Source organism: Camarhynchus parvulus, chromosome 4 (genome assembly GCF_901933205.1).
Source record: "Camarhynchus parvulus chromosome 4, STF_HiC, whole genome shotgun sequence".
In the NCBI taxonomy this organism is placed as follows: Eukaryota; Metazoa; Chordata; class Aves; order Passeriformes; family Thraupidae; genus Camarhynchus; species Camarhynchus parvulus.
The window spans coordinates 60,957,732-60,981,844 of NC_044574.1; the positions used below are offsets into that span (position 1 = coordinate 60,957,732).

At 40.3% G+C, this 24,113-nt stretch overlaps 1 protein-coding gene across 37 annotated transcripts in view; it reads right to left on the minus strand.

The window, feature by feature from the left end:
• ANK2 (ankyrin 2) overlaps nucleotides 1-24,113 on the minus strand; it is a 254,369-nt gene that overhangs the window by 95,014 nt on the left and 135,242 nt on the right. For all 37 annotated transcript variants that reach the window (XM_030947228.1, XM_030947254.1, XM_030947247.1 and 34 more), the window contains 4 exons: nucleotides 22,379-22,480; nucleotides 15,342-15,440; nucleotides 14,728-14,826; nucleotides 1,946-2,044 (listed from right to left, as the gene is read on the minus strand). In XM_030947228.1, the coding sequence (XP_030803088.1) occupies nucleotides 1,946-2,044; nucleotides 14,728-14,826; nucleotides 15,342-15,440; nucleotides 22,379-22,480 (399 nt within the window). The remainder of the gene's footprint in view (nucleotides 1-1,945; nucleotides 2,045-14,727; nucleotides 14,827-15,341; nucleotides 15,441-22,378; nucleotides 22,481-24,113) is intronic.

Below are 24,113 nucleotides of genomic sequence, written 5' to 3' on the forward strand. Positions count from 1 at the left end.
ACTCTGAAACCGAGCTCACCCTTACTCTCCTTTTTTATCTGCACGTATAGAAGTGTGAGAGGAAATGAAATGCATCCAAAGGCAGGGCAAGTTTCAAGGCTTCAAAGATAAGTTCATCCATTTGATTTGCACCATTTCATCATGCACCCTCCTCTAGAAGGACAGAACTCTTTCTGCATTCCCCCTCCTATTGCCTCTGGAAAGCATGGCTGACCAAATCTTGGAGACAGCTTTTCATGTCCTCACCTCCCATGAGGAGGGCCACTCTTTGATGCTAAACAGAAGGACCTTCTCCCTGTATTTGAGTGACATCCACAGTTCAGGCTGTCATCCCACCTTACTGAATGTACTATTTCTTCATCCTATTCATGAGGTGAACTCTGGGCACATATGAAAGTGATGGTGGCTCAGGCCTCCCTTCAGGAACACTCACACAATCATGGAAACCACCCCCTCAGCAGTACCTGAACCTAAAACTGACCTAGTTAAGCAGCAAAGAGATCAACAGCCTTTACTTTACAAGCTACAAAGTGAAAACGGATCTTTCTGAAGGCACAAGACAAATTTGGATTCAGGGTCAGAGTAGGAATATATTTTCTTTTTTCTCCTCTCTGCCTCTTATACAAAATGACACTATAGTGTGTGTTCTGTCAATGTCTGCAAACAGAGGCCACATGAATTATAGCCATCTCACCCTCTCAATTCCTGCAAACTGAATGAATTCCCAGCCAGCAGAAGCTGCTGGGAGCTGGCTGCCAGCAGGTGACTGTGGGCTGCAGCAGGGCTGGGCTCATTGGCGAGCCCGAGTTCCACCTGGCTCCTTCACAAGGACTGTGTTTCTGCCTCGTTGCCTGGCAATCATATGGGATTTTGTGTTTCAGAAAGCTGACATGTAATGTGATCACCACATCTATGAGGGGATTATTTTATGAGCTGTCATCAAATAGTACAGTACCCACTGAGAGGAGGGACAGTAAGACAGCTGTTAACACTGACAGGTTTGAAGGGAAGGAGAGGGAGCATAAATGCACCAGCATTTTGAATTGATCCACTTGTGAAGGCAATCCAGAAAGGGAATGCTTCTGAACAGACTAGAGAAAACAATAAACAGGAACAAAAGCTCTGGCCAGAGAGGGATTTTGCTATAGCTACTTCACATGTCACATCCATAGAACAAACAGGAAGATGACACACTTTGCAGCACAGAGCCTGTTCACTCACTCCCTTGGCTGGAATAAAGAACATTTGGCAGAAAGAGGAAACAAGATGAGCATAGTCCTAATGACTAAGGAGTTTTCTCCTTTGCCCCTAAACCCCCTCATATTTGGAAGGAAGCTCGTTGGATTCAGTTCCTCTGGAGATGGAGTCTCCTCTCTCCAACTTAGGTGTCTCTCCTGCTTGCAGAGGAGTTACTGCAGGTTTACAATCCATATTCCCAGTTAATATCATCCTTCTGCCTATTTACACCCACGTGGCCCAGCAGTAGAAATGAAGCGTCCATGAAGACAACAGCCTGCCAAGCTCGCTGATGCAATCCTTGTTAGCCATTTGGTTTCCAGTTTACACCACTCACAGCCAATAATGAACACTCACAAGTTACACCACATCACAGGAGAGCCTCAGAATCAGTGTAACTTAAGGGAACAGCAGCAAGAGGCTGGAGTAGGTGACCTCCCAAATGGTTCTGTGAACCCAGCACTACAGAGGGCCTCACCACTTCTGAATTCAACTGAAATCCCAAGACTCAGGCGATGGGTTCATGGTTGGACTCCATCTAGAGGTCTTTTTCAACCTAAACAAATCTGTGATTCTAAAACAAAGCTTGCTAACAACGACCTGTTGATGCCAATTGACACAGACAAGCCCTCTGGAGACAGCCCACACAGTTCTGAATTCAAGTGATCTGAATGCACAGGCAAAGAAAAATGTGAGAAAACCCCCTCACCTCGGTAGCTGTGCTTTGGTTGGCTCCATTCTCCAGGAGATATTTCACCACCTCAATGTGGTTCTCTTGAGCTGCCATGTACAAAGGAGTAAAGCCATTCTAGGAAGGACAGGAGAAAATAATGTCACGTTGAAATGATAGGTACCAACAATAACGAACCACAAGTGGATACACAGCTAAAAATGCATTTGTATTCTTGTAACTGAATGTAAAAAGAACAACCTTGTATTTTTCCCTTAATACAGTCATGTTCAATGCCATTTAAACCCACAGAACTCTCCATGCTTTCACACTCATTTTCTTCTGACATATTTTAAGGAAGCAATGGACACACTAATTATTAATACAGCTATTCCTTGACAATGCTCAGGGATGTAAAGCTGGCAATAAAGTTTTATGAAAGCTGACAGAAAAGCAAGAGTTTCCTCCATTTATTACATTTGCTTAAGCAAAGACATCATCCCCTGGAGACCATGAAGCCCATACCTTCTGACAAGCTCAGTAGAAAAGCTTAACATACTATGAAAAACTTCTAATACATAAAACATTGCAAAGCATCCAACATAAAGGAACTCAGCCTTGCTAAGGAACAGCTGCATTTCTGACCATACAGCAGGTCCAGTTATCATTTAATTAAAAACTTACATTAAAATGACCTGAATTTATTAAAATAATTTGCTCTTAATAAAATGTAATTTAAAAAATTATTCTAAATCTATCAGCCTACGGTAGAAATGTTAATTCTTTCTTTGCAATAAAGTAATTTAATGAAGACAATTGTAATTAATTACCTACAAAATCTTGATGAAAGAGAGGCATGGAATTCAGCTGTCTGCCTGATCAATAATTTATAAGAATTTTTAGGATTTCTAAGAAGACCTTAGAAAATTCTTCAATATTCTGTACATTACTATGTAACATAAGAGGACAAAATCTTCTGGCTTGAAATGTCACTTTTAGCTAAAAAATAAACCATAAACCAGACTTCAAACATGCAATTTATTTGATTTTTTATTATCTTGTGTGCTGTCACACTGAATGACAGGGTTGTGCATTCACACAAGCAATCAGAATCAAAACAAATACAATGATAATCAAAAACCTTGTTTCAGGGAAGCCAACATTATTCTTTCTAGGAAACCTGCTGTGGAGGCATTTCAATAATTTCCTAATGAAATAAAATCTCATTTTTCAGTCACTAGATAACACAGAGATGGTAGAACTGATGTCTTTACAACCTCCCTCTGTGTTTACAAATGTAGAGGACTTTTCAAGCAATAAACCTAATTTATGTTGTGGATGTTGTATGATATCTGCCATAAAAGTTGTAGCAAATATTTGAATGGTGCTTGGCATAATATCCTGGCATTTCCATTGACAATCCTGGGACACAGAATTAAAAAATGGCATCCAGAGAACACTTAACAGCAGTTCAGTGCCAAAACTGGGGAGATGTATTTTGAGTGGCTTTGCACAGGAGTCAGTTATTATCCAGTATTCTCAGAAATTATTCAAATGATGGACTCATTATAGTCACAGATAGTATGACCAACATAGTCTGCAAGTCCATCACATCACAGGATCATCATTTGAAACCATGGTCAAAAGACCTGGAAAGGTAATTTAGTAGGGACAAACACAAGCGTCTGTCTACTGCTGGAAAAATAAACTATCCACACAGGGAATGACAAGTAAGACAAGAATTCTGCAAAAAAGGCCCTAGAGGTCACAGAAGTCTTCCAGAGACTGGTCACTGGTCAAGGAGCTCATTCTGCTGTAATAAAGAAAACCCTTGCACTGGCATAAAAATGTATCTCCTTAGGGAAGCTATCTTTCCTTGAGAAAAGGCTAATAAATCATAGTGTTCTGGATGGAAAGGTCGAAGCAAAGGAAAACAGTCTTTAATGTTCTGCATATCCATGACAACTAAAACAAAAAAGCAAAGTTTACAAGGCTGCTGGAGGGAAAATTCAGGTAAGACACCAAGAAAAGCCTCTTAACAATAAGGTCAGGCTGATGGGAAGCTTCCTCTTCCCAAATCACTGCCAAGACCAGGCAGCAAACTGGAAGCACACAGAGCCAGACTCTGCCATGTCCCCTCTGGGGCAGAAGTGGGGAGTCAGGGAGCTCTGGTCTCCCAGCTGCTCCTCAGACACCTCTTAACAGGGAGGGGGAGATAAGGGATCCCATCATAACATAAAATGATGGAAGGCTGTTCACCGAGTAACTGGGAAGGTGAACAAGAGGCAGAGGCAAGAGCTGGCAGAGGGAATTATGAACAGATTGGCTTCTTTTCCACTGCAGTTGTAGGGAACAGCACAGAGGAGCCTGCAGGTAACCAAGCTGGCTCACTGTTTCAGCTCTCCTTCCCACTCTGGAAAGAACCAACGTGGTAAACTAGAAGGGATAACTTATAGTAATTTTCCACTCACCTCATCAGCATTTTCATGGCAAAGTCTAATCCTTCAAATGTAATACATGCCACTTGTAAAATCTTTCTAGCTTGGAATATTACAAGGATCATACTGACTGAATTGGGTGAATATGACAATTTTCCAGCCACAGTAAATCAATTTGCTTAAAAGCTTTGAAGAATCTAATTTTTTTAATCAACTCAAGTCCCTAGTTCTGGAGCAGAACTAGGACAATAAATCCTGGATTAGGAGACTATAAACAACACGTACATGACTTCATGACCTTTTAATACCATGAAATACTTAATGTTTTTCTACACAGAGATCCAGAGGAGTGTGCCCATTCTATCATACTTGTGCTAATCACACCTGAAATTACAGAAATAAGGAGAAAGAAAATTCTCACACAGAAAGTCATAGTATCTTTGTTTTCCTTCAGGTTTTCTTTATAGTCTGAAACTACTGTATGTATTTTGTTGAAATCTGGCTCATCTTGGGAATTACAACATGCTAAGAGCTACGTGCAAAACTGCCTTTACCAGACATGCTGGAAAACATTCTCTGAATTTCTCCCCCTGGCAAGGTCAAGCCTGACTTTGTCTGCTGGCAGGGAGAAGTCTGCTTTCTCAGTGTGCTTTCAGTGAAGCTCTGGTTTCAGAGCTTCTAATTGCAGTGTCCCCAACTGCAACAGTCCTGGCCCTTGGCCAGGAAACTCCTATTTTAGGATTCCCAATATGCCTGCTCCCCTTGGCAGAGCTGTGCCCAGTGGGATTAAGTGCTAGCCCTCCTGGAGCCCTTCCTTCTCCCCTGGCCACTGAAGCCCAGGTGTTCCATCTTCCTCCAGCCCCACATGGTTTCTGTGATCTGTCTCCTCCACAGCGAGTTTCTCTCTCTCAGCCAGTCCTGCACTTCCTGAATGGAAATGCTCACAAAAAACAGACCCTTCCCTTCACTTCCTTTCCTTTTGTCAATCTAAAATCCCCTTCCCAGTTTCTCACCTTTTAGTTCCTAAGAGCAGCTCTCTATTCGGCTTCTAGAGATGTGTCAAAGCTCAAAATCCCATAGCTGCCCAAACTAAAGAAAACATTTTCCCTTAGCTTTTGTTTCACTATCCCCAAGTGTCTGCTGCTGTACCCATGGGAAATGATTCTCCATAGCCATACTGCAAGGGAGACTGACCTCTCCCCTTAGCACGTGGAATGGGACTCTGCAAGTTTATTGGGCCAGTGATGGGCACTGTTTATTTCAATAAATTTCCATTCAGCTTATGATCCCATACTGTTCAGAATTAAAGGAAGAATACTGACTGTGACATGGAAAAGGAGAAATGAACTACATTTTTCTTTCCTATTAAGCTCAGCTGTGCAATCATGCTCTGTCTGTATGTTTAGATTTGGTGCATCATCTGAAAAATCAAAATTAATTGTGTAATGATATATAACATTCATTTCCAAACAATGGTTTCATCAGAGTATTCATGGTGAGAACAGAATATTCCAATTTCATTACCCCCACAAATGTGTACTGCAAGATGTTTACTGCTATAATATAAAGTCAGAATGAGAAATTATCACTAAACAGATTATATTTCATACTCTGTTCTTTCTACTACATTCACTGATTTACTGGCTAATTGGAGAAAATGAGTAGCTCTCAAATGATTTTTCAAGCTATTAATGTAAATTGGCAAGTCTATATATGACTCAGAATTTGTATCATTAAATTGTCCCCGAGCCCTAATGAAGAACACAGGCTGAAGAAGCAGAGGGATTATTAGGGTATTGAGAATCACACAGTTCTATAGCTTGGTGGAGCTTTATTTCATGGCAGGCTTTCAAGGAACTAAGGCTCCTCTTTGCAGGCCGTACCGAGTTGTTAGCTGTGGACTTCAGCATCCATATACATATTGTATCCATATACCTTATCATACCATTCATATATGGATATGAATATATTTTTTAATACTGATATAGAAAAGAGAGAAAACAGAGGTATATAATCTCTACATTTTGCCTATTTGAAGAGGATTCATAAGAGTTAGCAACACATCCTTTGACTAAATAGTTAGCATAAACCCAGATTAGCATAACTATTTTGTATTATATTATAGGCCTCCAGGAACTGTTTAAGACTGTATTGGATGACAGTGATTAGCAGGAAAGAGAAGAAAAACTGGCACCTCATGCAATGGTTTACAATCAAGTGCTCATATCTGCTTAGTTTTACTCAATAAAAACAGATATTGACATGAAGGATGAGACAAGAGTGAGACAAACTTAGATTATCCATCAAATAGCTCACACACATTAGCATATCTGTGTGTCATGGTCCTGTGCTAAAATAATGCTTTATGCAGTAAGATCATGATCATTTGCGGGCCTTCAAGTTCAAGACCTGTTTGAAAGTTTTTTCTGTTCTTTAGAGTATTGCTCAACTTCAACAAGAACAGAAAGCTCCTGATCTGAATCTTTGTCCACCAACAGACAATCTTCCTATTTTCCCCATTTTCCACCAGCACCAGTCTAAACCAGCGACTTCTATGCCTCACCCTAATAGTTCTACCTGCAGGCACTGCTTCCCTCATCCCAGCTGCCAGGAATCTCTACAGGAGAGGAAATATCTCCAGCAGGTTATTCTGTCTCAAAGGGGAGAATGCTACGCAGGGAAGGAAAATAACAGAAGCAGTGGGAAGAAACTTTTGGGCATCACTTTTTTACTTTGAGGGGGACCAAGCACTGGCACAGGCTACTCAGAGAGGCTTTGGAGTCTCCATCCTTGGAAATACTCAAAAACCAGGAGATGTTCCTGGGCAGCCCACTGTGGGTGATCTTGTTCGAGCACAGGAGGGGACAAGATGATGAGCCCCACAGGCATCTTCCATCCTCAGGCCTTCTGTTACTCAGTGAAAAATCCTCCAACAATCCAAGCAATAAACTAATTGTAATCAGTGAAACATGAGGGTGACAAATAAATGCAATCTGCAAACTAAATTCAAAGTACACATCTTGACAGAACCATCAATTTCACAATTCTGGGAACTTTGCTCAGTGCATTATGCTCAGAGCATTATTTTCAGCCAATCTATAAATAAACTCTTCATAAGAGGATTATATCTGAGCAGGAGAGATTCTGTGTATAAAAGGGTGAATTAAGGATAGATTATGGTACCTATGTTAATTTTTTGAAGTCTCTTTTTTTTGTTGCTCTTAGCTTACATCAAAATCCAGTATTTTAACACAGCAGTAACTTGAACAATTATTCACCTTCATATCTCTTTTCCATAAAAATATATTTTCCATAAAACAGGTGTTTTTTAATGAAAAATAAACTCTTTCAATAAAAAAAATCTCATAAATAATTGAACTATGACATCTATATTTACATTCAATCTAACAGCAACTGTGAAATTTGTGAAGATAAGGGTATAGATAAAGGGATAAGATAAAGGGAAATTGTTATAACTTAATTATAAGGTGCCTCAGGGATATCACTTTGCCATACAGTCAACAGAAAATGGCCTACTCTGAAGAAAGACTGGGCATATTCAAATCAAGAACTCCTATATCCACATTAGAAGAACGACTCAGTAAAAACACCTTTTAGATACATCCACAACCAAATGAAATGCTGTGGATTTCTCATGAAAGCACCACATGCTCTCAGAGCAGAAATTTTCCTCCATGCTTCCCAGTGAGCAGTACATCATATATTCACTCACCTGATCTATCGTTTCCTTTTATAACAAAGCTGGAAAGTGCTAGTAAGGATGACACAGAGATTAGAAGTATCTATGCACATAGAGGTGCTGGATGTCAGGTGGCACATCCCTAGGGGGAAAGCAAGCTACTCTATTCTGACCTGCTGTAAAATCCCCCAGCCAGTGTCAGTCAATAATTTAGGTGACAATTCTTGCATTCATGACACATGGCAGATGCTGAGGCCTGCAGAGTCCCATAGATTCAAGATGAGAAAAGTAGTCAGGAACACGATAAGAATTACTGGATTTAGGGAGGCTCATCCTGAAACTGGTTCAAACAGTTAAACAAAAAACCCAAAAAAACAACAACCAAAAAAACCAGCTAAAAGGGTATTTACTGGTTTGAGAAAACACATTATAAAGTGACTTGTAATAAATATTTCTTTTTTAAATGTAGTGACACAGAAGCCTGCATGGAAAATAGCACCACCCCTTCAGCTGTCCCACTAATTCCCTAGTAATATAAATAGTGTTTGCCACTCTATACTTACTTCACAGCAATAATGACAAAGCCTATGGATAAATTATGCTGCCTGGGCTGTGATAAACTTGGCAAGTTCATTCATGAGGAATCACCCAGGACTCCAAGAGCAGCACTACATATATGACACCTGCTGCCCCCCCACTCCAAGGGCCCTCTCTTGGGAAGTGTGAGTCGAAGTCACTTCTCGGCCCAGATGCTGAATGTAAAGAGCACAGATATTCTATTTCAGTAGCTTCAAATATCACAGTTTTTTCCTCAAGAACAGCAAAGTAATAACAGGGCCTGAAACACAGCCAGTCAGAAATCAAGATGCTCTATGCTCTGGAAATAGCATTTTTACACCAAGGAAGCCTGTAATAGAAATGGAGCTGATGGAGAATAATGGGATGAGAACATACTGGTCATGCACAAGAAAACACCACCCTGATGCTGGGCATAGGTGAGGGTCCAAAGGCTTAGTCAGGGAACAGTCTCAGATTTTAATCAGGGCACCCATCCAAAACTGCATTTGGTGTTTGCCTTCTGAAGCATAGCAAGGAAAAGCAGTCCTGAAAGCATCAATTTATTTTGTGTGGCTGAGGGCTGGAAGGAGGACAATAATGTGGTAAAACCAAAAATAAGATGTTTCTATTTATTTGGTTGTGGCTCAGTCATCCCCACACTCATAAATATACATGGCCAACACTTGCACTACCAGGTTCTCGCAGTCACTAGCTGGGGAGGAATATGGTGTGTTGGTCTGCTGAGCCCTTACCCTTCCCATTGGCATGTTGAGTTCCTGCAGCCTCCTAAAGCTAATATGTTCTCAGAATAAGTATTATTGACTGAAAAAACCACTTTTTGCTTCTATCAGAATATTTCCATCTGGACTATTTATCCTTTCACAGCAGTAAATTCAAAGAATTGACTAAGACATATACTGTAAGTATTTCCAGTTTGTTTTCAGTCTTGGTTGAAATATTTGGATTTTTTCATTCTTCTTCATGTATTACTTTTGTTTACATCTCTCAAAATCCATATAATCCTCCAGAAGGCACTTCTTCCCTTTTTTCCCTTCCAGTGAAAAAATAATGGGTTAGCACCTTTATTACATTTGCCATGACCAGCTGTGGCTAAATGACTCCTCTTGATACGCAGCAGCTAAAAATCTACCTCTCTAAATATATTGATATAAAAGCAGAAAGCACCATTGGTGGAATTAAAGCCTTTTGTCATAATGGAGCAGCAAATTGTGCTCCATTCCAAAGGTTAGATTATCCTCACAACCCATGGGGGGACCAATCCCTGGTAAAGCAAATCCTAGGGCATCCTGAAAGAGACAAGCTGATCACTTCTCTGAGAATCACCTAAATCCCCCATTTGCTTTTGTAGTAACACAGAATGTGGATGCTCACAGAGCCCTCATAACTCCTTTTGGGAGCATGCATTGGGGCTGGAAATGTGCTGCCCTAAGGATTGCTTCCATCTGATAAGAAGTCTGGATAAGAGCTCAAGCAGTCAGAACAGCCTCTCATTTATATTGACCTAGGAAGTGGTGGCCATAACAGGGGCAAACTTAAGCAAAAATATGTCTTGGCTAATGTGTTGCCAATGCGCTTAGAGCAGGATGTCGAGGAAAGGAAACTGGAGGGCTTTTAAATAACAAAATCAGCTTGGGGGAGGACTGCTTTATCTAATCCTTGCTCTCTCTATCTGGGTCACTTTAAATAATCTGATGATTAAAGGGTAGCTCCTCCTCCTTTCATGAGGGCCCCTATACAAAGCAGCGGTCAAAACATAACTGCACTAATGGGGAACACATTCCCTTGTAAACTCAGTGGCAAGAATTTTAACATTGAAGAGTATCACCTCTTTCTTAGGTGGCTCCAGGGTGTGACAGTTCCCTTACCAGTCCCAAACAGGAGCAGATTGTATTTCCTCATTTTGCCATCTACTTTTCAGCTTTGTACCTCAATCACTCGGCATTTATCAAAGTGCCTCATCCTGGCAATGTCAGGATGGATCCATTCCCTAAGGAAGGCATGGTCAGGACAGCTCAGCATCACTGCTGCAGGGACAGTCTACAGGTACACTCAGTTATGAGGATTGCTGCAGTCAGGCTATCAGCACATTTGGAAGGATGATTTCCAGCATTTGGACATCTCTGATGCCTCTACATGAGTCAGACGGTCCAGGATGACTTAAAGAGAAAGCAACAAGAACAAAGAGTAATTTGTCAAGGGAAAGGATTGGACTGACTAAATCTGGTGATATTTCTTCCACCTGGAAAAAATTCAAGAACTTGTGTAGGAATTCCTAATATGTTGAATTGTAATCTCATTGAGAGGAGAGAGGAAGAACACAAACAAGCAACAACTAGTATTAGATTTGGGGTGAAGAGATGATGCAGCTGTGGAAGAAGGGTAACACTGGGCTCAGTGAAGGTGTGTGATGGGGGCATGGGTGTGGGTGGATGTGACAGAAGTGAGTGGCCAATTCCACTTCCATGGGTCTGCTGGATGGAACATTCCAATGCTCCGTGAAGATTCTGCCTGAATGTCCCACTGGAATTCCTAAGTACCTAGAGGATCACCTACCCAAGTGAATACATATTTCAGCATGTACGGCATCAATTATCAATCCATGGGATAGACCCTGATCTATTGCTCAAGGAAACACGAAACTCAAAGGAACAGTCTGGAACACCCCAGGATTACCTACTGTGTTTTCTCCTTCACACCATCCCTGTATTATCAACAAGTGCAGCCTGGTCAGATCTACACAGGACCAAAAAAATGGTCGAATCAATGAGAGAAATTCCAAAAATTGAGTTTTCACCTGATGATATCTGTCTAGGTCTGCTCACTGAACTATGTGTGGAGTCAACCACAGGGGCTTATAGATACTCATTATATAAATATATTTACTATTTAATATTTGTAGCAAAAGGCACTTCTAACTGAGCCAAAAAAATCCCACTCTTGTCCAGTTCTAGGTGGAAATATGCCAGCAAAGAGCAGCATCTTGTAGATCTTTGGCCATTGTGGGTGTGCCCTCACCCCAGCCATTGCCTGAAACATGCTCAAGGAAGATGTGAGCCCTCAAATGGCACGCACGCAACTGGAAGTGGAGTCACTCAATTAGTAATCACTGTGCAATTAGGCTTTGCATCAAAATAGAAATTACTTCTCTAAAAATAGCAGTGATGACATGTTAGCTCAAAAGGAACAGAGTTTTTAAAAGAGGAAGATGAACAAAATAACATCTCTGAAGGCCAACATAAAGCTGAAGGGCAAAGCAAAGTAATCTAATTGAAACCCAAAATCTATAAAATCAGAGCCCAGAATGCTTAACAGCTCAGATAGCACAGATGGGGTTTGTAAACCCAGTCGTTTCAGTGGGTTTAATAGCATTTCCTGAGATAATTCTGTTATTTTGCTGTTGCAAGGAACTGGAAAATGAGTGTGGTGTTTCAGATGTCATTGCTTGTAAGTTTTGATGAAGGCCAGTGTTTTTATGCCATTTAATTGAGAAAACTAAAGAAAAAACAACAAACTGAACAAGCTCAAGTCGCAACTACTCCTTTATCTACCTGTTCACCCTCAAAGAAGAAATTCTGTCACTATGGGAAATTGTCATCACTGAAAACAAGAATGGATTTGACAGACACTGAATTCTTTAAAGAGAAAGCAATGCTGCAACAAGAGCAACTCTGCTGGCACTAAATCACTACCAGCAAAGGGCATTTCATAGGGACCTAAAAAATATAAAATGTGAAGTAACAGAGATACCAAGGAGAAGATGCAATATACCCTCAATAGCAACAACGGCTGCTAAAAGATTTGAGGGTGACAATGGGGCACCTATTTTTAAAAATGGAATTGAGGGAAAATATAAAAATTAGAAGTTGAGCATTTCAGTTATAATTTGTCACATTTGCGTTCTATTTTACCTATAATGTGTGTTTTTGTTCATTTCTCACTTTCTCAATTGAGCTCTTTCCTGATATATTTTTCTTCACCTTTTTTATCAGTGACATCTTTCCAGACAAGAAAACTCAAGTTTTTGAGAACTCAAGCACATTCTGTTCAATCATTCTCTTTCCTTTTTTCCTATCTAATTTCATATTTTTCTTTTTTGACCAGCCGTAGTTTGAACCTTGCTTCATCTGTTATCAAACCACATGTCTATTCTTTATTGATTTCACAGTTTCTGGTTTTTTCTCTCTAACTTTTATTTTCTATGACATGTGATTCTTGACACATCAATGCAACCTTGAGCAGAAAGGCAGCATTCATCAGCTTCATTCCATTCATGGAGCATTAAAAAGTTACTTTGTAATTAAGGGACACCTTCCACTGGAATATTTCCTTTGGCAGTGGCAACAAGAGCCTCTGAACATCTGCCTGAAGCAGCTTTTACCCACGTTACCCATCACTTCTGGGAAAGCACAGCAAGGCAGAAAGACACAATCCAAAGGCCCCAAAGCTGGATGACACCACATTAAGGATTCCTGCTCCCAGTCAAGTCAACAGGACTTCTTTAATTAAGACAGCAAGGCACAAAGGCAGGACATCTGTAAACCAGCAGTTCCAATACATCCTGCCTGGAGCAAGCCAGTGAGGAGTAATGGGGAAAATGTCCTCCATCAGATTAACTCCACTAAGTCAAGTAGCAAATGCCTGTTAACAGCTCTGAGTACCTTACACAAACCATCCAGTGCTAACAATAAATGTCTTCAAAACTAGAATACTACAAAAAGTAATATCCATGAACATATTCCAGTTCTAACTGGATTTTCTTTTTTTTTTTTAATTTAGAAAACCTCATTTTTTCAGCATAAGGAAAAGCTTTTTGGGAAGACTTTTTGAGGAATAGTGCTGCATGAAAGTATTATTTTTAACAATTATTTCTCTTACCATGTTCAAAACATTAAAGACTTTTTCTTCTAATATACATAAAAAGGCTGATAAATATACAAAGAAATAATCCAGTTTGTTCATTATGAAAGGAGTTTGCTAAATTTTTGAACAAAGGAATTACATTTTTCATCTTTAATGGGAACAGAGCATGGGGAGCAACTGACCATCAGCTGTCCTGAGAGAGTTGTTCCATCATTTTGGGGCAAAAAGCATAATAAAGAAAATATTTTTAAAATCTTGGAGTCAGGCAACTTTAAGGTTTTTTCAGTTTCTTTCCCTTGTTTTAAAATGTGCTAAAGGAATAGACAATCATTCACTCTGTAAAGCAGTTTATTCATCTCCTGCTCTCCACTTACCTTACCCTTCCATGGTGAATTTGTAACACCAAACAAGTGGAAATGCTCCAGGTCCCAGTTTCCCAGGTCTGGGCAAGCAAGGTGTGGAGCTAGTGCTAGGAATTTTTTTTTTTTTTTTGAGGATGTAAAAAAGCACCAGCCAAGTGCTTCACAAAGATGCAGTTTCTTTATCATCTATACCACCCGGTCAGCCCCTTATAGCTACAGACAGTTGCTATAATTAAGGCAGCATTTATGAACATTGATCAAATTATTCATTTGATAAATTGTTCTTAATCCTAATCAAAGGAAATCATAGGTAAGGGACACCACCCTGTCCTCTGGAGTGTTTTAGAACGCCAGACAAGTTTCATGTCAGGGCAAAAAGAGGGCAGTTTTTACAGTTGGTTTTCCTGCCAGGACAAGAGGATTTTCCCCAGTTCAAATGTACATCACAAACTTTTGATTGAAATTCTCTCTGATATGGAAGGAATTCAGAAACCTAGAGTAAGTTATCTGCAAACTTTTCGCCAAAAAGTAACAATAAAAAGCAATGGTAAAAATCAAACCCTTGAGAAATTATTTTCTTTGTTACTGCTCACCAAATTCCACTCAAATATTTATACCCTTTGGAATCTTTTAGTAATTCCTAGCTTTTTTCCAGAAATTGTTTCAGAAATTTTTTTATCACCAACCACAGGAGTTCCTGGATCACACAATGAGAGCATAATGACTTCAATTCAGTACTTACTTTTATTCTGCTTATGAGAGAATGCCTCAGTTTGCTTGTTTTGTCAGGCCTGGATGTTTAGAAGCAGTGTCTAATACCTCAGATCTTACAAGAGCTCACCAAATAACTTTTAGAAGTGAGAAGGGAAAAGAGCATCATACCTGAGATTGTGCATTGATATTGGCTCCCTCCTTCACCAGAACTTTGACAACTTCAGCTTGTCCTGCTAAGGATGCAATGTGCAGGGCTGTATTCCCTTTCTGTTAGAGGGAGGGGGAAAATGCAAGTTATAATTACCCTTTTTCAGGAATCATTTCAATCAGCAGGTTTTTTTTATAGCATTCATGTGCATGTGCCTGGCTGTGGAAAGGCTAAGGGGAAAATAATTTATCCCACTGGTGTTTTTTCAATTGTGCCCATGGATAAAAGACGCTGGATATTATAAAGTCAATTACTGATTTTCACAGATTTGAAAAAATCTACTGCTTGGAGCTATACTAATTCTCCTTAAAATAAGGAGGACCTGTCACTGGAAATAATGAAAACATGACATTGCTAAAAACTTCTAATGCTGTCCCTGTATTACACTACAAATTATATTTTCCTCTTCATTTACTATCAATGAGTTTCAGCAAAGCCAACTCCCAGGCCATAATAGAAATAACAGTTTAAATATCTGTGCAGTATTTACATTATTCTCTTATTTTGTACTTTTCAGGGTTTTGTGTGTATTTGCCATATGTATTGGATAAACTTAGAGACGTGCATCAATTACCTTAGTGGCAGAATCCACAGCCGAGCCTCTTTCCAGCAATTCCTGTACCAGTCCCACGTGGCCTTCCTTGGCTGCCAGGTGCAGAGCATTGAGCCCATTCTGTAAGCACAAGGGCCAGATCCATTACAAATATCAGATACACATTCCTACCTCGCCCTAGGATCAGGAGAAGCTTAGGAGCTGGAATGCTATTACATCTCTTAGCTGACTGTCTGCATGAGTCAGATACTTCAGACATGGCTATTTAAGCTCAGGCTCTGTGGGACAAACTTCTCCCATAACATTTTTCTCATAGTAACAAATACATCAAACCAAACTGCATTTTGTGAGCATCCAAAAAGATTGCTTATTTTCTAATAACTTCTCATTACCACAGACTACTACCTTGGGCATCTCCATGGAGCCCAGTATTTCAAACCTTGAGTATTTTTCTGCCTCACTTTGCTGTAACCTTATCCAGCCCTGCTGAGATTTTATCAATACTGAGAAATCACAGGACTTAGCCAAATTTACATGGGATATGTCTACTCAATCAGAGTTACTCAGTGCTGATGCAACCACCCTGAACCCTGCTATCTCCTCTGGGATAACTGGTATCACATGGAAACCCACAAGCACAAATAGGCCAAAATGGCTGTTGATCACTTTGACTTGCAAACTGATCCTCGATCTGGCACTTCTGCTTGTATCTGATGAGCAAGTCTTCACTAAACTTCAAGGTTTTCTAATCTCAAAAAGGAAAAGAAAATTACTTAAATAAATGCAAGGATTATTGAAAAGGTAACCTTAGAAAGTCAGCATCTAAATCCTCTTCCCATTAAACAGGAACAGGATACTTCATCTCATATAAATTCCTGCCATGGAAACTTGATCTCCTTCTTCCTAGTATCCCCCTTCCACCCAAGGAAAAAAATTACAGTCTATTGTAGCTGAATTGCCAGCCTGTTTTTCACAATCCTAAGGTATTTTTCATGCTACATCAGGCAGGTGACAGCAACAAATACTGCCATTCCCTCCAGCATTCTCCTGGTTTCCATATTGCAGGCATCAGGAACAGCACTCAGGTGTTTGAGTATCCAGCAGCAAATTCAGCACTGTGGAATTTTTATCACTTTGCTTGTCTCTGAGCAGTTCATAGTCATTTCAGTTGTGAAATAAACAGGCAACATTCTGGCTTTCATTTGTCCATTCACAGAGGCAGCTGGAGCCTGTAATTTCCAGTGGGATTTTAAAGCACTTAGCACCTCACAGGAGGTATTTAATGGGAGTTTGTCCAATGGCTTCAGACACAGCAATGCAAACACATTTCAGCACTAACTCCATTTGATTCTGCATCCATGTGAACAGCACAGGCAGATTTTGTGGTCAAATTCATAAGTGGAACCAGGAGAAAAGCAAAGGAACTAAAGGAAGGCCATGGTCACAGGCTGCCAAAAGCAGAGGAACACCCTTCTGCAGCCTGGTAGTCAGAAAATGTTAATGAGAAATGTGGTTTCAAACCCCATTACATGGGAAAAGCTACAGCAGCCAGAACACCCTTATTCCAGGGGAAACACGCTTACTATGGAGCTGCAGAGCCCAGGGATAGCAGTAGTGCCATGCCCTGGTCAAGGATAAATCCTTAGCCAAAAATATGCAGTGAGGTTGACCATAATCACCAGGATGAGGAATACTGTCTGTGTCAGGGAATATTTTGCAGGCCGAACATGTTTCAGAAAACTCTGGTCTTTCTTGGTTTTTAATCTCAGCTGAGTATCAACTAACCATAATTACTACCTATGGCGGCTGAGAGCTTTGAGCTAGTATTTTGTGGGAAAACACAGTGTTCTCCTCACTGTTTAAGAACAAAGACCTGTTCTGTATCTGATCTCACAGATTCTCTCATCAGCACTTTCCATGGGAAGCTGAAGGGCAGCTTGTCCTCCTCACAGTGTACACAGCTGATGTATTGCTGCAACACATCATTAAACTTCTTCACTCTTTAGGAACAAACAGCAGAGAAACTGCAAAATTCATGGCCCATAAATGCCTCTGAATACAAAAGGATGAGGATAAGCCTCTGTTTTAGTTTACTATGTGCCAAAATATGGAGAGAGCAAGGCTTGTCCCAGTGCTTAATCTCTGAAAATACTTGTATTCCTAACTCTGAGCCACATATCTGTTGATGTCATGTTAAGCACCTGAAAGTTGATATTGCTGCATCCATTGAGTTTCTTCACAACACAGGACTTGTTTTTAATGCATTAAAACATGAGCAAAAAGAATAGTTGAGGTCCAGTAAAAAGCTTACAGGAACAAACTCTTTCTTAAAATAGGACTATAGACATTCAAATTCCATAATTCCTTAAATAAAGCAAGCTGGGGTAAGCAGTAGCAAGCCCTGCACTTTAAATGCTGAGGGCCAGCACAACCGAAGCCTTAAAGCAACTTTTGTTCTCTTTCTCCCTAATCAGAACCAATGCTGCAATTATTTCCCAGCCCACGTGGCTGATCCCTGCTACTTCTGATGATGGAATCTCAGATTTAATCAATGCAACTCCTCCGTTCCTGTCAAGTGGATTTTTGTAGTTCAGAACAACAAAGGTTTCTGACACGTCCCTTTTTCTCTCCCCTGCCCACCAAAAAGTTGGGGAGGGTGAAATTAGTTGTCTGCTAAGCAGAACTGTGCCACATAAGGACAAACCCTGCATATGCCATAACTGCCATTCTTTTGGAGACTCCTTGGTGATATTAACTCCCATAAAATAACCTAATACTAAGCCTTCCAAGCTGGTGGTTCTTTACAAATGTTTCCTCCCTGCAGTGTCTGATTCCCTCAATTCCCTTTCTCCTCTACCACCAAGGCAGAGACGCCAATGCTTTCTGTCCCATGGAGTGCTACAAATGTGCATGTACCACTGACTGCTCACAGCACTTCCTGTTGTGCCACCCTTGGTATTTTCACTGCACTGGAAAACTTCAGGGGTTTCTTGGACATTCTAAAAATCACCAGCCTACGCTTATTCCCCATAAGACAGACACTGACACTGCTCTTGTCTGGAAATCACCCAGAAAAATTCCCTACTACCTCTGCCTTTGTATTCAGTTGCCTCACAGAGCAGTCCTCATGCAATGGAAGCTCTTTCATCACTGCCTGGTTCAGCATCAATCCTGCTGTGCCATTTATTCCTTCTGGGACATCACCCGGATCCAATAGCTTCTCCCATTCCCACCTAACCCTATTGTGCCAAAGCCAATTGACAACATGGAAAAGCTATGTCTTGGCAGAGCATCAGATCAACCTGTAGTTCACAGGACATTCTGAATCAGCCAAATCAGTGTTCTCTGGGCTTTTACACCATTCCCTCTGAGCTCAGCTCTAACTGACAGGTACAGACCTGGCAGTCCTAGAAAGCTCAAGTCACCTTCTGCTGGTGAGAATTAGTGAGAATGATAAAGAACTTGAAACACAGAAATGGGGCAAAGAAAGTGTTTGAAGGAAGTGGGGAAAAGGTTCTATGATAACAGCCCAATTGCAAAGCATAACTTCAAAACACAATGAAAATTAAAAAGCTTTTGTGATTAACACTGTATGGTGGCACTAACTCCTTTTACCAGCAGAAACAGAAACTAGAAAGAAGTACCACAGTCTTTGTTAAACTCAAATACTTTTCTCTCTTTAGTAGATGGCTCTGTAAAGTCTCTCCTCTGAATAAATCTCTCAGGGAAGTAAAATGTGCATGTGGCAACCTCTTTCCAAGAGAGATCTGGGAAAGGGTACATTAGAGAGCTGGGCATGGCTTTCTGAAGTCCAAATGTTTGTCGAAGTTCCTCCTAAAAATATCACAAAGAAGTTAAGTGGGCAGTGGGGAAAAAAAAACCATAATCAGGTTATGAAAATTCTCCCTTTATGTTGCTTTATAGTCTAGGAAGTCAAGAAAATGAATTAACCTAGAAAGTGACATCAAATGTGGTGCTGCTGACCTCATTATGCTGCAGTGCTCCTTCAGATCATAACTGGCACTGCTAGGAGAGGCAGTGCCTTTCCACTTGGAAGGAGGGAGGGAAGGAGTAATTAACAGCTGTGCTCTGCCTCTCTGCCACCGAAGGAATAGAGACCAGCTGAATTAAAAGGAAGCCAACAAAACGAGAGCAAAAATGAAACTGACAGAGATTCAGAAAGTCTTGGAGCTGGAGGCCCCCAGAACTACCTCATAGTTGAACCCTGATCTGTTCAAGGCATTAGACTTCACAGAGGAGCACAGAAGACTTGTTCAAAGCAAATGCCAACGACCATCACATTTTTCCTTCCAAGACATCACCCTGAAAACTCACAGGTCTCCCAAGGCAAGATGGAGAAACGTTACTTTATGTTGCCTTTGGATCCCCAATTCAGTTTCAAAAATCAGCAGGCAGCTGATGAACTCAGAATACTCAGCGTTCGGGGTCTAACTTCTGCTGGAACCTTGGGCTGCACAAATGCACAGCGTAACATTTGTTTTGCTAAGCAACATTTTGAGCAAGATGTAGTAGCAAGTAGCTTTCTCTTGCTACATTAACTAGAAACAGTAACCACATCCTAAAAAACTACATTTGTAGCATAGGAAAGCAGCTTTAAAGGAAACATATTTACAATTGCTATTGGTTAACATCCTATAAAATACCAGGAATTGGATTTTTTTAAGGGACCCCTCATAAAACTGGGGAATTTTGTCCCCTAACATTTTCAACTCTCTCCAGAAATAAACAGAGTTGATTTATGATTTTCAGAAGAGATGCTGGTGCTTGAATTCAGATCAAAGTAGGCAATACAATAATAGGTGAACTTGTTATGATGGTAGCATTCAACAAAGCATATTTAAGTCATGTCTAATTGTTAACTATATAATTGTTTGATTAACTACTCTGTGTTCAGTATACCCAGAAACATTAAGCTCCATCATATTTTTGGCAACAGTTACACTGGGAAAATACTTTGATTATCTATAAAGATATATCACTCTGAAAAATCAGGATATGAGAAAAAACATTGAAACTGAAGAAAGAATCTCCTGGTGTTCTCTCCATTCAGGAAAGCTTATATTTAACATTATGTATGGTTTTCTCATATGAGATCTAATCTAAAAATAGCATTTTACTGAGGAAAAATACCCTGCACATACAAAGCTCCATTTTTAAAAGAGCCTTGAGATATCTCACTGTTAAAAATAAAACACACCCCTGCATTTTGCACAGACTGTGTTTGCTTCTCCCCTTAGACAGCTGGAACACAATGACGTACACACCCTTGCTAAACCCTGAGGAGGAGACAAAGGAGGAGGAATAACTTGAAGGCTGCCATGGCTTACTCAATATTCCCTGACCTCTAGCAGAGGGAGTCTGCTCCCACTCCCAATAAAATTTACAATACACCAGTGATGCTTAATCACTGGAAGCACTGACGGTCTTGGTTACGAAAACCACTGTATGCAATTTTATATGGCACCAGAACTGGAGTCTGCCAGAAGCTGAAGTGCTTGGCTGTGCTCTGTGGATGGTGAAAGCTTTGATCTCCCCTACATGGTACAAGTGGTGCTTTGTCACCAGCTGCAGGTAGGAAGCACTTTCTACACAGGATAAATCTGCAGCAACTTTTGCCATATTCCTCCCATAACCAGCAAGAGAATATGAACACTGGGAAAAAAACCTTGTAATGTTCCTAAGTAATTATCATATTAACTGTGCTCTGTCCTGGGGGTGAATCTCTCTGTTAATATTGGTGCTTATAACAAAGATGGAAAACTTGTGGGATCTATTTGAACACAAGAACTTGAGACTAGCTTTACTCTCTCCTAACTGGGAAACTTGAAGTTTGCCAGGTCACATGCCATAAAACTTAGGAAGTTTTCCTTGACAGTAAGTGTTTTAAAGTAAAATTTCTCCTAGACAGTAAGACAAAAACATTCCTATATATTTCCAACAAGAAGAACATGAAAAGCCCCAGCTCTTATCCTCCTCATCATTAAATTCCTTGGCACAGCCAACAGATCTGCTCTCACTCCAGTGCCCCAGCTTCCATTTGACACATGCCTTCTTTAATCATCTGCAGCTTTCCTTCAGCAGGGAAGGTGATAGCACCAAACATTTTAGATTATTTTACTCCTGATTGCCCCATTTAGTCTTTTTTTTTCCTGCCCCCCTAAAAAAGAAATAGTGGTCACAATTCTGGGATTTTACTTCCAAATGGCATAACCATAGTCCAGTTAGTGGTTACTCTGATCAAATCTGGCTAAGAGTTAGGGGAAAGCTGGGCACCATAAAGCCTGAGCTGTCAAATTCCCCATCAAGAAACTGCAGTGCTTTCACTAGAAAGCCGAGACACTTCCCAGAACTGATGCAGACACTTACTTGCATATTTAAGTCACAGTTAGAGTCTTATTAAACTTGATGGTTCTAGTCACTTAAATAAATGCTGCAAATATAGGTCCCTAAGCTATGAAGCCAAAGTAATTGGATTTATATGACAGAGCTACAGAAGAGCCAAGCCAAAACATTGTGTCACTTTACAGTCACATCAATGGTGAAACTTTAACAGTGTACTTTTACAGCAGTTATAACTTTCTTGAAAGGACAGACAGCATGTTAAGCACAACATTTAAGTACCTTTTATGTTATGTTGTAGATATTATTGACCAGTGATAACAACACATTTAGTTTTGTGAAACAAGGTGAAAGCCCATGGCTACCCCTTTAGCCATCTGAGAGTACCCAGAACTGCACTGCCAGGGCAGGTGATTGCCAAGATTTTAATCTGCTTGGGCACGAATTATCTGGGCAGCTACAACTACATCCACTCAAGTGCTTACCTACCCCCTGAGACCTCACAAAAACAACAGGGGAAGCCTCAGGCTCCCACACCTGAGCTCTCAGGGGATCAGAGGCTTCACGTGGGATGGCTAAGGAAAATCCACGGGCTGAGCACGTCACATTCAGTAGGATAAAGAGATAAATCACATCTCTACAGTGCCCAGGTTTCTTGCAATTCACTCTTGCAAGCTTGTGTCCATGAAATATCTTACCTGATTACAGGTGTTAATGTCTATTCCACTTTTCAGGTATTCCACGACTTTGTCCAAATTGCCAGCTCTGGCAGCTCGAAGAAAGCTTGCATTGCTGTCAGACTGTAAAAAGAGAAGAAAAAAATTCTCCAATTAGCCCCTGCTTAAACCAGAGCAGAACCTCATCAGTGGTGAAAGGTTTCTACATTTTATGCTGCAGGAGAATAAAGCCGTGAAACAACTGAGTTTGAATTGTATCTGCATTAATTAGCATATTTAAAGTAGACGATAATGGCACAAAAGAACTGCAGACCTGTCAGAGTGAGCAAAATAGAGCAATAATTGCTGACATTCAAAATTTAGCAAGAACTAGAAAACCCAACCAGACAAACCAAAAAAAACCCCAAAAACCAAACAACCATCAATCATAGTAACTGATATTGTCAACAAGGGAAACATAAATGCATCAGCTTGCTAACTGTAGTTTTCTGGAGAATGACATATACATATATAATCTCTTTATATATATAAGTTTATGTATTATTTATGTATTTATGCATGTTGTTTATAGATGTGAATAGATGTTATTTACAGATTTAGATCTATTATTTTTAGATACCTATGCTCAAAGTGGGCAGCACTGCACATGTAGCTAACCTTAGAACAAAGCGGATGAAGTGCTCAAGGCTGAGTATCCAAATCCAGGATCATGCTGCAAACAGTCCCACCCCTAAACTGCCTGCTCTTATTAAAAAAAAAAGATTTAGAAATGCTATGAAAATCAGCTTGCATTTTTCAGCCAGGTTGTGGGACGCACTGTTAAGCAACAGAATGTGGAACACCTCAGCCCTCTTGCCTTTGTCTGCGACACAAAACAGAGCCCAGAGGTAGAGAGCGGCCTGCACTCCCTCGGGCTGGGACTCGCTCCTTCTCATCATGAGAATATCCTAAACCCCTCCTGCTTCCAGCCACTTCTTTCACTTGCCCAATCCGTTCCAATGCATTTTTTTTCAGTCACCCTGCTTATCACTCGCTTCACAATCCCCGATTCCAACCTATTTTAATCTGCAACAGATGGATCTCATCAAAATCAGCCTCCTTTACAACCGTGTTACATGCCAAGACAAAAATATGTCTTTGGGAGCACATCCTTTCCTGCGATCAGGATATGCTCATAAAGACATCAAATTATGTTTTAATATTTAAGTATCTTTGAAAAAAATCATGTCTTGGTAAAAACATTAACAAACAACAAATATCTGAGTGCCTGAGGGGTAAATCTGGACACACTGGTTGGAAAAAGCAGCTTTGCCCTCAATAATACACGTTTTACTTTCTTTCTCCCCATTTTTTTCCTGCTTTACTACTACAACAATCATTTGCCATAGCAAAACTACAATCGCCAGCTTTATACTTTTAAAAGGTTAAGAAAGAATGATGCAATAAATTACCACCTACAACTTTGGGTTCTTAGGGATGAACCAACCATTGCTTGTTTTTCTTTCACACAGAATAATATAAAAAGCTGAAAGTGCTGACATCCCCATTATTGCTGGGACTTCAGAGTGTAGCTAAGCCCACACAACTCTATGTGATTTGTTTCTGGCTAACAAGACACAAGCAATGCTTTCCAAGCAGATTCTCATTTCCTTGATTCATAATTTTATTACCTCATAATCAAATTACTGCAGTGTACATCACTTCCAGTCACTTCAAAACTCTTTCCATACACTGGAATAATGATCATAATGCAGAA